Source organism: Capricornis sumatraensis, chromosome 1, assembly GCF_032405125.1.
Source record: "Capricornis sumatraensis isolate serow.1 chromosome 1, serow.2, whole genome shotgun sequence".
Lineage (NCBI taxonomy): Eukaryota > Metazoa > Chordata > Mammalia > Artiodactyla > Bovidae > Capricornis > Capricornis sumatraensis.
Genome location: NC_091069.1, coordinates 58,248,224 through 58,262,713, shown reverse-complemented (window position 1 = coordinate 58,262,713; position 14,490 = coordinate 58,248,224). Strand labels below are relative to the sequence as shown.

Below are 14,490 nucleotides of genomic sequence, written 5' to 3'. Positions count from 1 at the left end.
ATTGTGTTGAGCGATGCTGTCATCTTTGCCTTTCAGCGGTTTTGCGAGTGGCTGGTTCCCTGCAGAAGAGCACAGAAGTGATGAAGGCCATGCAGAGTCTTGTAAAGATCCCGGAAATCCAGGCCACCATGCGGGAGCTGTCCAAAGAGATGATGAAGGTGACCTGGGGCTGACCCTGTGTCCTCTTCCAGAGCACTAGGAGTCAGTCAGTGGCAGAGCCTGGGCCAGTGTGGACAGGAGCAGACACGTCATTGTGGCCCGGCAGACATGATTTTGAGGATAGAAGTGATGGATTTTTTTTGTTTTTTGTATTTTATTTTTTTTATTATTATTTTTAACACCAGGACAAAATACAAAACAAAACAAAAATTGGTGTATAGCCAATTAACAATGTTGTGACAGTTTCAGGTGAAGTGAAGGGACTCAGCCATTCATATACATGTATCCGTTCTGTGCCAAACCCCCTTCCCATCCATGCTAGCACATAACGTTGAGCAGAGTTCCGCGTGCTATACAATAGGTTTTTGTTTGTTATCCATTTTAAATATAGCAGTGGGTACATGACCTTCCCCCCAACTACCATGAATTCTTTTCTCAGTCTGTTAGTCTCTTTCTGTTTTGTAAGTAAGTTCATTTGGGTCATTTCCTTTTAGAGTCCACATATAAGGGATGTCATATGATATTTCTCCTTCTCTGTCTGACTTCACTCAATATGACACTCTCTAGGTCCATCCATGTTGCTGCAAATAGCCTTGTTTCATTCTTTTAATGGCTGAGTAATATTCCATGGTATTTATATACCACATCGTCTTTATCCATTCTTCTAGAGGACAGAGGCTGTTAACACTGAAGTCGTCTGGGCTGAGCATGGCAGAGGCTGGGTCAGATTGCCATTTTTCCTTAGGAGAAGCAATGGTGTATCTAGATCTCCAGGGGAGGTGGGTTCCCAGAGTTTGGGGAGCTCAGGATTATGGACTCTGAGGTGAACAAGGAAACAGCAGAAAACCCAGGTTCCTCCATTTGTACCAGAGGAGTGTTAGTGAAGCAGGCAAGGCAGGTGGTTCAGGACCAGGGGTTGGCAAAGTTTTTTTGTAAAGGGCTGGATAGTAAATGTATTTTTTATTTCCTGGGCCATAGGTCTCTGTTGTAACTACTCAGCTCTACTTTGTAGTTTAAAAATAGCTGTAGATAATATGTAAACAAATGAGCATGACTGTGTTCTCATAAAACATTATTTGTAAAAGTCAGCAGTGGATTGGGTTTGGCCTGTAGCTGGCTGACCCCTGTCTTAGACCAGAAAGTGAAGTTTCTCAGTTGTGCTAGACTCTTTGTGACCCCATGGACTTAGCCCGTCAGGCTCCTCTGTCCATGGGATTCTCCAGACAAGAATATGGAGTGGGTTGCCATTGCCTTCTCCAGGGGATCTTCCCAACCCAGGGATCAAACCTAGATCTCCTGCATTGCAGGTGGATTCTTTACCATCTGAGCCACCAGGGAAGCCCAGATAAAGGAACTGAGAACCAATTAGAAAGCAGTAAACACTTGCTGCCCTAGGATCAGGGCCTGGCAGGGACCTGCACCAGTGGCTTTGGATGGGGGACAGGGCTCAGGAGGGTGCTGTTACTGAGCCCCCAGCTGCCTGTGGTGTAGCACACACGCTCTGCTGGAGAGTTCTCCCAGCCACCTTGAGATGTTGGTATTTTCTTCCCTGTTTTTACACAGGAGTAGGAAACTGAGTCTTCAAGTTGCCAGGTGACTTGCCTGAGTGGCCTTGGTAGGAGAGGACAGGCCTGGGGTTGGAGCACAAAGGCCTGAGCTGTACCAGAGGACTTGGTGCTAGGCAGACCCCACCAGTGCTGCTCACAGCTGTGAGCCTGTGGCCTGAGAATCCTCGTGTGTGGCTATGCAGAGAACCTGCCTCCCTTCCTCCCAGGGGATTTGATGTATGAACTTGAGTTGTAAACAGGGCTCCTGAGCCCAGGAGAGGGGAAGAGGAGAAGAAAGTTGATAGAAAAGAAAGGCAGCATCAAAAGCCCAGAACCCAGGTCTTTGGAAGGAGAAATCCCTGAGCAGTGATCAGGATGGAACCAGGTTAGTGGGATATATCCTCTGAGAGTGATACATGGGTGTCTCACCCCACGTTGTGATGTCTGTCTATCTAGAGCTGGTTAACATGGTCCTTCTTGGAGTGATTTCATGCCTGCTCACTGACCCATAAGCCACTGCGATCTGAGGGTGGGGTATTGATTTTAGAATCTGGAATCTCTTCCACAAAAGTTTCTGAGCACTGAAAATAATATAGCTTTGGAGGAAGGCATGTATGTAGTAGATAATATTTCCTAAATTCATACAAGGATGCCTTTCTAGCTGCAAACAGAAGCCTCTGCTGGGGTCCCAGCACATCAAGGGCAAAGAAACAGTCTTACCCATTCCATGAGTCTCCAGACCCAGGGCTATCTGTGGCACAAAGCAGACATTTGGTGAATGAATGGTTGCTAGCTGGATGAATGAATAAATGAATGGCCACTTACTCCTCCAGGATGTGGAAGGCTGTTCGAGTCAGGTTCCCCTGGGCTCTTTTAACCGAGTTAGTATGTATTGATCCAGCAGTAAGATCCATTCTCCCAGGCCAGAGGGCTCCACTTGCAACCTTGAATGTGAATTTGTTGGTTCATTTTGTTTGGAGGAAAAGGGTCTGAGCTTGGGCAGAATACAGAACTAGCTAGATTGATACATTAAGAATCACCTGAGTGGTCTGACAGCAGGACAGAGGGCTTGCTTTAAGTCTGATGCTGTCAGCACGGTCGGTGAGGGTCCTGCCCTGCCTGAGTGTGGCGGAGCAAGGGCTGGAGCTGCCACACGTGACCTCATGCTCGCAGGACGCTGCTCAGCGAGGGGCACTGTTGGCCAGTGTTAGAAGGCAGTTTTCTTGTGTCTGTAGTGGGGCTGTGCTCTTGAGAATGAAGTAGGCTGATTGGCTGGCATCGGGCTGCTGGGCATGGGACTCACTGTAGGGAGTGTGGACACTGCCTTATTGGGTCCAGAAACGTTGACTTATCAGTTCTCTTAGGTTTTGGTGAATTGACTGATCCTTACCAGACCCGTCAGACTGACTCTGGGCCAGCAGCTATCACGTGGACCTGCTGGAGTACAGGCCTTTTCTGGGTTCCATGGAGCCCCACCCTGCTCTTGGTATTTGTTATCATAGTGTCTTCTGTGACTCCAGCCTATTTTGATACTGTGTCTGAACTCCTGGACTCATAGATTTGCGACGTCAGGGCAAATGCTTCCTGAGACAGCACCCTCTGGTCTCAGCAGGTTGTTCCCCACGTGCTGCATTATCGTCTGAGTTACTCTGTGAAACTGCTGATAGAGGCCCCCCTCCAACCTTAGTACTAAATTTGGAGAGCAGTTTCCCTTTGGCTTTTTGCTTCCTCCAGAGAGGGCAGACAGCATGTGGTGTTTCCTGTGGCTTAGACCTGGGAAGGGTGGACTGAACTCATAGACACCAGAGCTCAGTTGGTGAGCTGGGCCCCCAGGGACATCTGCGAGGAATGGATTTAACAGTTGTGGGAAGTGACATGGTTTATTCTATATTTAGGCTGGGATCATAGAAGAGATATTAGAGGACACTTTTGAAAGCATGGACGATCAAGAAGAAATGGAAGAAGCAGCAGAGATGGAAATTGACAGAATTCTGTTTGAAATCACCGCAGGTATGACCCAAGACCCTTCCTCTTTCCCCTCTCCTTTTATGGCCATCCTTCCTGCATTCATAAGGTTGACTAGTAGCTTTTTCTTCAGGTTCTAACTCCCTTCCACATTTCTTACTTTATTTTTAAATTTTCATTTAATTCATGTCTGTCTGTGCTTGGTTTTTGTTGACGCCCGCAGGCTTTTCTCTAGCTGTGGCAAGCACGGGGACTCTGGTTGTGGTGTGCGGGCTTCTCATTGTGGTGGCTCCTCTTGTTGTGGAGCATGGGCTCTGGGGCACACAGGCTTTACTAGTTGTGCCGTAAGAGCTCAGTAGCTGTGGCTTCGGGGCTCTAGAGCACAGGCTCAGTAGTTGTGGCTCACAAGCTTAGTTGCTCTTCAGCATGTGGGATCCTTCTAGACCTGCGTCTCCTTGATTGGCAGCCAGATTCTTAACCAGGTTTCTTTACTGAGCCACCTGGGAAGCCTCCACATTTCTTACTTTGGATTACGCAAGTTATTACTTGAAAAACAAGCATAATATCTATAACCATATTTTATAAAATTCAAAGATAAAGAATTTTTTGGTCCTGTATTCTGCTGTCAGGAGCTTAAACTAGTATAGACTTTCTTGAAAGCAGTGTGGCAGTAGCAGAGCTCCTGAACTCACAGATTGGCTTCTGGGAACTTACTCTAGTAATTTAAGATTTAGCTCAAGGATGTCTGTAGTATTATTGATAAAACTGAAAAGTTTGAAACAAGCTAAGTGCCTAATAATAGAATATTGGTTAAGTCCATTGTGTTACATCTATAGTAATAGAATATGTTATAGTTGTTGTTACACAGAGACGTATTTATTGACATGGAAAGATGTTCATAACATGTGAAGAGAGCACTGTTACTGAAATACATATTGTTTAAAAAAACACATCTATTGAAAAAGTCTAGCAGGGGGATAAATAAAAATAATAGTTATCTGTGAGGGATGGTTCATGAGCTTTTAAACTGTATTTTCACTTCTAGACTTTCTGAGTTTTATGTTTTAACAAAACTCACTAGATTTAATTTTTATTTGTTTTCAACTATTGGGGGGAAAGAACGCTCCAAGAAAATGTTTTGTAATGATTTAGAAACAATTTAGTGTTACTGAGAGAGAATATTTAACATCTTCATGAATCTTGAAAATTAAGTACTCACTAGTGTTTAGGGATTTAAATCAAGAGCTTCAGAATCAAAATTGTTAAAATCAGAATCTTTAGTTACTGTGACTTTGATATTAGAAGTTGGTGTCTGTGCACATCTGTCATAGTAGCCCCACCAAAACAGCTGTTTTGTTGCCCCTTTTCTGTTCTTGTCAAGTTGAACCAGGTATGAAGACAAAGGAAATGAGGGGCCACTGCTTAAGCTGATGTTTTGTTGACCTGTGTACTGTTTCTTTACAGGGGCCTTAGGCAAAGCACCTAGTAAGGTGACAGACGCCCTCCCAGAGCCTGAACCTTCAGGAGCGATGGCTGCATCAGAAGATGAGGAGGAGGAGGAAGAGGCCCTGGAGGCCATGCAGTCCCGTCTGGCCACACTCCGCAGCTAGGGCGCCCTAGCCGGCCGCAGGCTTTCCTCCTGGGCCCGTCACAGGGCGCACACTCCTTGAAGCCTCTGCCATTTCTGTGTCTTTTGCACTACACCTCTGGGTGAGACACTGCATTCTGGAGAAGGTTCTTTGCTATTCTCTCTTCTCTCTCTGCAGAGGCTTGGGATTCAGTGAGATTGTTCTTGAGAGGTGGTGTAATAAATGCATCATTTTCAGGAGTGTAAATAGAAGTTATCTTTTTAGGGGATGAGGGCAAAGAAGTCTTGTCTTCTCACAGTGTACTTCAGAGAGTAGAGTTGACTGCCTGAATGTGGAGGACTCTGTACTTTCTTTTTCTGGCCTGTAAAACACTATATAAATGGATTTTAATAAATTTCTGCTTTAACACTTGGTCTTATCATAGATTGTCAGGTGCAGTGAGCTTGCAAGGTGTCTCTTGTCCCAAATTATGTCCTGTGTCGGCCATGGAAAGAGGAGGTGTTACAGCAGGGCATGTGGGACTCGGAAGCTCAATGGAAGGCACTTGTGCTCAGTGGACGCTGCTCCTCAGCCTCCACAAGGTGCTTTGCCAGCTACTCTTCCTGTGTTTGTCAGCTTTGTATAAGCAAAAGGATGCCTGGGAATTGTGACCCCTTGTCTTGTGGGCTGGGTGGCTATATTATATTGGCCTGAGGCAGGTGTGTGTGTCTGCAGCTTTTTCCTTCCCACTGCAGATTGTGGACAGCAGTGGGGTTAGGCCTCTATCACCCTCTGATTGCCTTCTCCTGTGTTAAGCTGGTTGTCTTGGATGTGTGGGATATGTGCATACATATCAGTGCTTTCTCAAAGCCAGGAGCTGACCAGTGAGAAGGCATGGTGCAGTCATGCAGTGTAAATGATTCACACATTTCTAAGTGACATTTTTAAATCATTCAGCAATAGCGACCTATATTTTTGTGGGCCTGACAGTTTACAAAACTGTTGAACATATGTGATCATTCAGTCTTCACAAATTAGGAAAACACCTCAGCTTGCTGAAGTGACATACTCTAAATCATAAAATGGCAGAACTGGGGTTCAACCCTAATCCCTCTGGTCCATGTCTTATGTGCCCTACACAGGTAGGGAAAAAACCCCGGCCACTGTCCCCCAGGTTGGTTTCTGTAGGTTGTATGGAGAAATGCGAATGTATTGGATGTGCTGCACTGAGGACCTTTTCCTCTCATCCTGCAAAATGGGACTCTCCAATCCAGGGCACTGTCCTCTTACTCTTGATCTCATCTTCAGGATACAGTTCAGTTTTTAAGTAAACTTCTTTTGAAAGAAGTTTTAGGTGCAGAGCAAAATTGAGCAGAAAATAGAGTTCCCATAAATACCTCTTGCCCTGACACATGCAGTCTCCCACTTAGATGTATTGACATATCACATCCCAGAAGTGTGTTTATTCCTGGAATCCTACAGTATGTAGCCCTGTAAGATTGCCTTCTCACATTCAGTAATATGCATGTAAGTTTCCTCCATGTCTTTTTCATGGCTTGATAGGTCCTTCTTAGTGCTGAATTATATTTCATTGCTCACAGGCACTACACTAGACATCCACCTGTGGAAGGACATTTTGGTTGCTCCAAAGTTTCACCAGCTGTGAATAAAGCCATACATGTCTGTGTGCAGGTCCTTGTGTAGACATACATTTCGCCTCATTTAGGTGAATAACAAGGAGCACAACTGCTGGATCCTATGGTAAGAGTATGTCTGGTTCTGTAAAAAGCTGACAGTTCCAAAGTGGCGGTATTGTTTTGCATTCCCACCAATAATGATGTGAGTTCCTACTGCTCCACGTCCTCACCAGCTTTTGATGTTGTGTTTTGCATTTTGACTGTCCTAGTGTGAAACAGTATCTTGTTTTAATTTGCATTTCCCTGAAGATACATGATGTTGAACATCTTTTTATATACTTTTTTGCCATATGTATATAGTCTTTGGTGAGATATTTGTTTAGAACTTTAGTCCATTTTTAATTGGGTTGTTCATTTTCTTATTGCTGAGGTTTAAGAGTTCTTTGTGTACTATGGGTAATAGTCCTTTATCAGAAATATCCTTTGCAAATGTTTTCTCCTAATCTGTGGCTTGTCTTCTAATTCTCTTCATGCTTTTCTCACAGAGCAGTTTTTAATATTAATGAAGTCCATCTTACCAGTTATTTCATGATAGTGCCTTTGATGTTGGATCTTTAAAGTCACTGCCATACCCAAGGTCACTTAGATTTTCTGTGTTATTTTATTTAGTAGTCTTATAGTTTTGTATTTTACATTTGGGGTTCCCAGGTGGCTCATTGGTGAAGAATCTGCCTGCCAGTGCAGGAGACACAGGTTGGATCCCTGAGTTGGGCAGATCTCCTGAAGGAGAAAATGGCAACCCACTGCAGTATGCTTGCTGGGATAATCCCACGGACAGAGGAGCCTGGCGGGCTATAGTACCTGGGGTCACAAAGAGCCGGACGTGACTGAATGACTGAGCATGCATGCACTGTGGTCTGTGATTAATTCTTGTAAAGCATGTAAGGTCTGTGTCTAGATTTATTTCTTTGCATGTGGATGTCCAGTTATTCCAGCACCATTTATGGAAAAGATGGTCTTTGCTGCAGTGTACTACCGTCACTGCTTCATCAGAGATCTGTTGACTGCATTTATGGGGGCCTATTTCAGGGCTCTCTGTTCTGCTCCATTGATGTATTTGCCTATTCTTTTACCAGTACCACACTGTCTTGATTACTGTAGCTTTATAAATGTCTTGAGGTCAAGTAGCATCAGTCCTCCAACTTTGTTCTTCAGCGTTGTATTGTCTGTTCTGGGTCTCTTGCATCTCTAAACAAACTTTAGAATTCATGTGTCAATATGCACAAAATAACTTGCTTAGGATTTTGATTAGAATTGCTTTGAATCTACAGGTCCAGTCGAGAGGAACTAACATTGCCAGGATAGAGTTTTATGACTGCATTTATCTGGCTGATTTATTCATGGAATGATTTTGGAATTTAGGAATGCTCATAATCTCTGAGCACTTTTGTTCTTATGTGGATAATCAGAGTTTATCCAGGTGCATGGATGGACAGAGTAATGACAACCACTCTTTCAGCGATTCAAATAAAATGATCTAAATAGAGGGTTGGTTTGTTTTAATTGTTTGAGGGTTTCATTCCATCCCTATTTTCAGGCTAAGGGGAGAGCACTGTTGGCTCATTATTAGGCCACACGTCCCATTTTCCCCCAGTACTCTGTTGGGTATCATTGGAAACAAGGTAAGTCAGATATTATTCTGGCCCTTCCAAGTCAACACCTGCAATAAAAGTTTTCCTCTAAACCTCAAGCCCTTGACTTAGTTCCAGCACCAGCTCCTACTCGCCCCACCCTAACTACAGATGATTCTACTTGGTGCCCCCACCCCCCAAAAATTTCAAGGGTACTCAGAATAGCATTCCACACCACCAACTCATTTTTTTTTTCTTCTCAAACACAGCTTGCTCTTTAAAAATCACTGTCCAGCTTGTGGTGATCACCCAGCAGTTCACTCGAGGCAGATTATAACTTGACTTTCTCTGTCCCTGCCCATTCTCCCCATATTGTCTGTTGGAGATGACTTCTTGAGCCAGTTGTACAGCTCACATGGCCTTAGGCCCTCTTTCTTGTCTGATATATTTACAGGTATGTCTTAGAACTCCTGCAGAGAAGGGGTCATGACTTCTGTTTGTTCCAAAAGAGCACTAGTCTTGTCTGCCTGTGCACCTCTCCCCCAAATCCAGCTCCATAACTATATTTATGGAAGCAACTGTGAAAAATCAAAGCTTTAAAAAATCGGACCGTTTTTCTTGTCCTACCCTGGTGGCAAATGCCCTTGAAAAGCGATTCTGTATCACCAGTAAGAAAGATCCTTAAGTGAAAATAAGCTTGGGGAATGCTTGGCTGAAATAAACATAAAGCAGGCTTCTTTAACTTTTCTCAGCCTTTCATATGCTTTTACCAAGTTTATTTAACCAAGCACTTTTCTTTTGAGATGCCAGAATGAACACTGCTTGGCCACTGAGCCATTTCAGAAATTCAAGTCTAAACCACAGTAGGGAAATACCTTTTCTTAAGCTAGGGGAGTTCTCATTTACAAATAATTACATTTATGTAATATATGTACAAAATTATGTCAGCAAAATGGAGTGGACAGTTTCAAACCCCTATCCTTCCAAAGAAACATTGAAAAAGTCCCAGAAACAGAACTCGAAAACAAAGGTTTACAACAACCAAGAAAAATATTGTATTAAGAAAAAAGAAAGAACAGCTTTGTGGCATTTTTATTTGCCCTTGCCAAACCTCTGTCACAGCTTGGCAGCATCTTGAAGACAGTAGGCCACGTTTTCAAATGTGAGACCCTAGTTCCAGGGAAAGAGAAGAGGACCTTGTTCACAAATTACCATGTTTGGCCCAGTCTAAGGGCCATCCTGAAGGAATAACACAAGGTGCTGATCTCTGGTTTGCCTGTCTTGGAATTTATCCAGGGTGGAAGAGCATCAAGTATTGCTTGAAAACATGTTATGGGTTTTGTTTTTTTTTTAATGTGCAGCCACCTGGGACAAAATTTTTCAGCTGAAAGATACAAGAGACTGCTCAAAACCTGGAGGAAAAGCCAGGGAGACGTTTGTTGTTGTTGTTGTTGTTGTTTTTTAGTGCATTCAACAACTGGGTATACTGGAAAATTTAGAAAGCCAGCATAGGAATTATGCTCAAAAAAGACCTGAAAAGACCCCTAGGTCTAGGCTTGGTGCATTCAGAAAGTGAAGGTTGAGTTAGAATCATAAATGGTCTGGCTAAGTGATAAAGAGTATCCAAGCACACTGCCAATCCATAGAAGACCAGAACAGGTATTTTTTGTTTGTTTTTTAAATTTCTAGCATTCAAGATCTCTGTTAAGATACTGGCTGAACCACAGCTAAGCCTTCAGAAACTCAGAAATGAAAATCCTGGGGAAGCAAAAGATTCTGATTTTCAGGATTATTCAGGAATATTTAAATGTCCAGTTTTGAACAATAAAATCACAATGCATACAAAGAAATCTGGAAGTATGGCTCATTCAAAGGAAAAAAAAATTTACAGAAACCATCCCCAAGGAAGCCCAGACATCACACTTATTAGACAAAGACTTTAAACCAACTGTCTCAGGTATGCTCAAGCAGTAAAGAAAACCAGGAAAATAATATATGAACAAAATGAGAATATCAATAGAGAAATTATAAAAAGGAACCACATAGAAATTCTGGAGCTGAAAAGCACAATAACATGAAAAAAACACTAAAGGGGTTCACCATATTTGAGGAAGCAGAAGAAAAAATAAGTAAACTTGAATATAAAAAAACTGAAATAATCCAGTCTGAGAAGCAGAACGAAAAATGAAGTGCACACAGCCCAAGGGATTTGTGGGAGACCACAAACTCACCAACATGTGCATTATAGGAGAACCAGAAGGATAAGAGAGAGGGACAAAAAGAATATTTGAAGAAATGACTTAAAACCTCCCATATCTGAATTAATCTGCACATGTAAATAGCTCAACAAATTCCAAGAAAGATAAAAATCAAAGGGATCCACACTAAAACACATTATAGTCCAGTTGTTGAACAATAAAGACAGAATCTTAAAAGCAGCAGAAGAGAAGCAACTCCTCACATACTAGGGATCTTCAATACGATTAACAGCTACTTCCTTATTGGATACCAGGGAAGCCAGAAACAGGGGAGTGACATATTTAATGTGTGGAAGGCAAAAATTGTTAATGAAGAATATCATAACCAGCAAACTTAAAAGAATGAAGGAGAAAATATGCCCTGCTTTAAAACAAAAGCCAAAGGGGTTCATTACTAGTAGAACTGTCCTACATGAAATGCTAAAGAAAGTCTTTCCAGCTGTAATAAAAAGACAGTAGATAGTAACTTAAAGCCATATGCAAAAAAATAAAGACCACCAGTGAAGGTAACTACATTGGTAAAATAAAAGCCAGTACTGTACTTTTGGGTTTGTAACTCCTCTTTTTTCTTATAAAGGTTAAAAGCAGATGCATACAAATATAATTATAAATCCATGTTAATGGACACACAATGTATAGAGATAATCTGTGTCAAAACAATATAAAGAGGGAGTGACTGAGATGTCTAAGAGTAGAGATTTTGTATACTATTGAAACAAAATTGATATTATCCAAACTTGGTCATTGTAAAACTTTAAGATGTTAATTATAATCACTAAGGTAACTACTGAGATTAAAAGAAAAGGAAAGAAAATGGAAATCAAAATGGTATAGTACAAAATTTCAACTAAATGTGAAAAAAGGCAATAATGGAAAAACTAAAAAAATATACACAAAAACAGGTAAACAGCTAAGTCCTTCCTTATTAGTAAATGGATTAAACACCAATTAAAAGGCAGAGATTGGAAGAACAAATAACATAATCCATCTATATGCTGATTCATTTTAGGTACTGTACAAAGATACAAGATATTGAAAGTAAAAAGATGGGAAAAGATATTGCATAGGAATAGCAATTGAAAAAGAACTAGGATGTCTATGTTTATGAGATGGGCTTCCCTTGTGGCTCAGCTGGTAGAGAATCTGCTTGCAGTGTGGGAGACGTGGGTTGGGAAGATCCTCGGGAGAAAGGAAAGGCTACCTACTCCAGTATTCTGGCCTGGAGAATTCCATGGACTGTATAGTCCATGGAGTTGCAAAGAGTCGGTCATGACTGAGAGACTTTCGTGTTTATCAGATAAAATAGATTTTAAGTTTAAAAAGATTACAAGATACAAAGGAGAACCTTAAATATTGACAAAAGGGTCAATCTGTCAAGAGGATATAACAATTACATATGCACCTAATAACAGAGCCCCAAGATATATGAAGCAAAGATTGCCAGAAATGACAGCAATAGACAATTCTGCAATAGTAGAACTTTCAATAATGAACAGAACAGCCAGGTGTAAAATCAATAAGGAAATAGAAGAACTGAAAACACTATGTACCAATTTGATATATACAGAATACTATACCCCAAAAGAGCAGAATACACATTGTTCTCAAATGGAATATTCTCCAGGAAAAACCATATGTAAGGCCACCAAACAAGTCTCAAGAAATTTTAAAAGACTAAAATTATACTAAATATCCTTTCTGACAAAAAAAGATGAAACTAGAAATCAGTAACAGAGGGAAACTAGAAAACACCAATAAGTGAAAATAAAAATAAAGAGTAGAACTACTACTTGATCCAGTGCTTATATTTCTGGGTATTTATCTGAAGAAAAGGGAAACACTCATGCAACAATATATGCACGTCCAAGTTCACTGCAGCATTATTTACAATAATCAAGATACAGAAACAACCAAAAAAGAGCGGTCACAGAAAAGACAAGGATGCTTCCTTTTGCTATTTTTATTCAACGTGGAACTGGAAGTTCTAGCCAGAGCAATTAGGCAAGAAAAAGAATTTAAAGGCACCCAGATTGAAAAGGAAGATGTAAAATTGTCCCTATTCATAGATGACACGATCTTATATGTAGGAAACTCTGAAGATTACACACACACACACACAAACACTGTTAGATACAAATCTGGCAAATCATAGTTTAGCCTTACCTACCTTGAATGTGCTCAGAACACATTAAACCAGAGTTGAGCAAAATCATCTAACTTCACATTGACTTTTCACTTTCATGCATTGGAGAAGGAAATGGCAACTCACTCCAGTATTCTTGCCTGGAGAATCCCAGGGACGGGGGAGCCTGGTGGGCTGCCATCTATGGGGTCGCACGGAGTTGGACACGACCGAAGCGACTTAGCAGCAGCAGCAGCAAGCTTATTTTATAATAAAGTATTGAAGGCTGAGCACTGAAGAATTGATGCTTTTGAACTGTGGTGCTGGAGAAGACTCTTGAGAGAGTCCACTGGACAGCAAGGACATCAAACCAGGCAATCCTAAAGGCAATCAGTCCTGAATAGTCATTGGAAGGAGTGATGTTGAAGCTGAAGCGCCAATAGTTCATTTACTTAATGTGACAGCCAACTCACTGGAAAAGACCGTGATGCTAGGAAAAATTGAGGGCAGTAGGAGAAGGGACGACAGAGGATGAGATAGTTGGATGGCATCACAGACTCAATGGACATGAGTTTGAGCAAACTCTGTGAGAAAGTGAAGGACAGGGAAGCCTGGCATGCTGCAGTCCATGGGGTTGCAAGGAGTAGGACACAACTGAGCAACTGAACAACAATTGAATATCTTATGTAACTTATTGAATACTGTACTGAAAGTGAAAAACAGAGTGGCACACTGGGTCTGAAGAATGTTCGAAGCACTAAACTAAAATTAATTGCTGGGTGATGATGCTATAGCTACAGGGTCATCAATCTTTCTCTTCTGATGAGGCTTGAGAAGAGCTGGAAGAAGGAACTGGGGTATAGACCCTTGGTTTAGCAGATACCGTGTTCTTCAGGAAGATAACTAGCTTTGCAGTTTTTCTTCTCTATGGCAAGCAAGAGCTTCATGTACCTACCTGCCAGGTCTTGCCAATCTCTTATAATTAACAAACAACCATTTCTAACATCTGTACACCACTGGTGATAGTAGCAAACACCTCTAAGTTTCTTTGCTGTGAACTTTTTTGGCGTCTCAGAACTGCTTCTTCCTCACCTCAACTCCTTTCTTTCTCCAGTTCAATCAGCTCTTCATTGGAAGGCTCTTCAGCCTCAGTGCCAATGGTACTGCAAGTTTTCTTATGGTGATAATGGGAAGTGTATTCTTATTCAGACTTCTGAGTGCCCTAGGGTTTCTTAAGTGGTACATTAGGAAAGACTTTAATTTGAACCCTGCAACATTTCCACCCAAAAACAGTGTTGAATGGTCTCTGAATGTCTTGAATACTGGCATTGTATTGAACTTTTGAATGTATGTATGTCCTGACATACAGTTCTAGAATAAGCATGTTTCATCAATATTAACTTTTTCTTCTGGCAATTTTTTAAAAAAACATTTACTTATTTGGCTGCACTGGGTCTCAGTTGCAGCACACGGGATGTTCACTGCATCATACAGAATCTTTTGTTGCAGTACAAGGACTCTCTAGTTGTGGCCTGTGGACTTAGTTGCTCCGTAGAATGTGGGATTAAGTTCCCCAACCAGAGATTGAACCTGCGTCCCTGGC

General features: G+C 41.8%; 1 protein-coding gene across 1 annotated transcript in view; it reads left to right on the top strand.

Annotated features, from left to right (window-relative positions):
• CHMP3 (charged multivesicular body protein 3) overlaps nucleotides 1–8,394 on the top strand; it is a 45,100-nt gene extending 36,706 nt beyond the window's left edge. Inside the window, exons 4-6 of the mRNA XM_068966172.1 lie at nucleotides 37–158; nucleotides 3,602–3,716; nucleotides 5,136–8,394. Coding sequence (XP_068822273.1) covers nucleotides 37–158; nucleotides 3,602–3,716; nucleotides 5,136–5,281 — 383 coding nt within the window. The 3' untranslated portion in view covers nucleotides 5,282–8,394. The remainder of the gene's footprint in view (nucleotides 1–36; nucleotides 159–3,601; nucleotides 3,717–5,135) is intronic.
• Nucleotides 8,395–14,490: the final 6,096 nt, after the last annotated feature.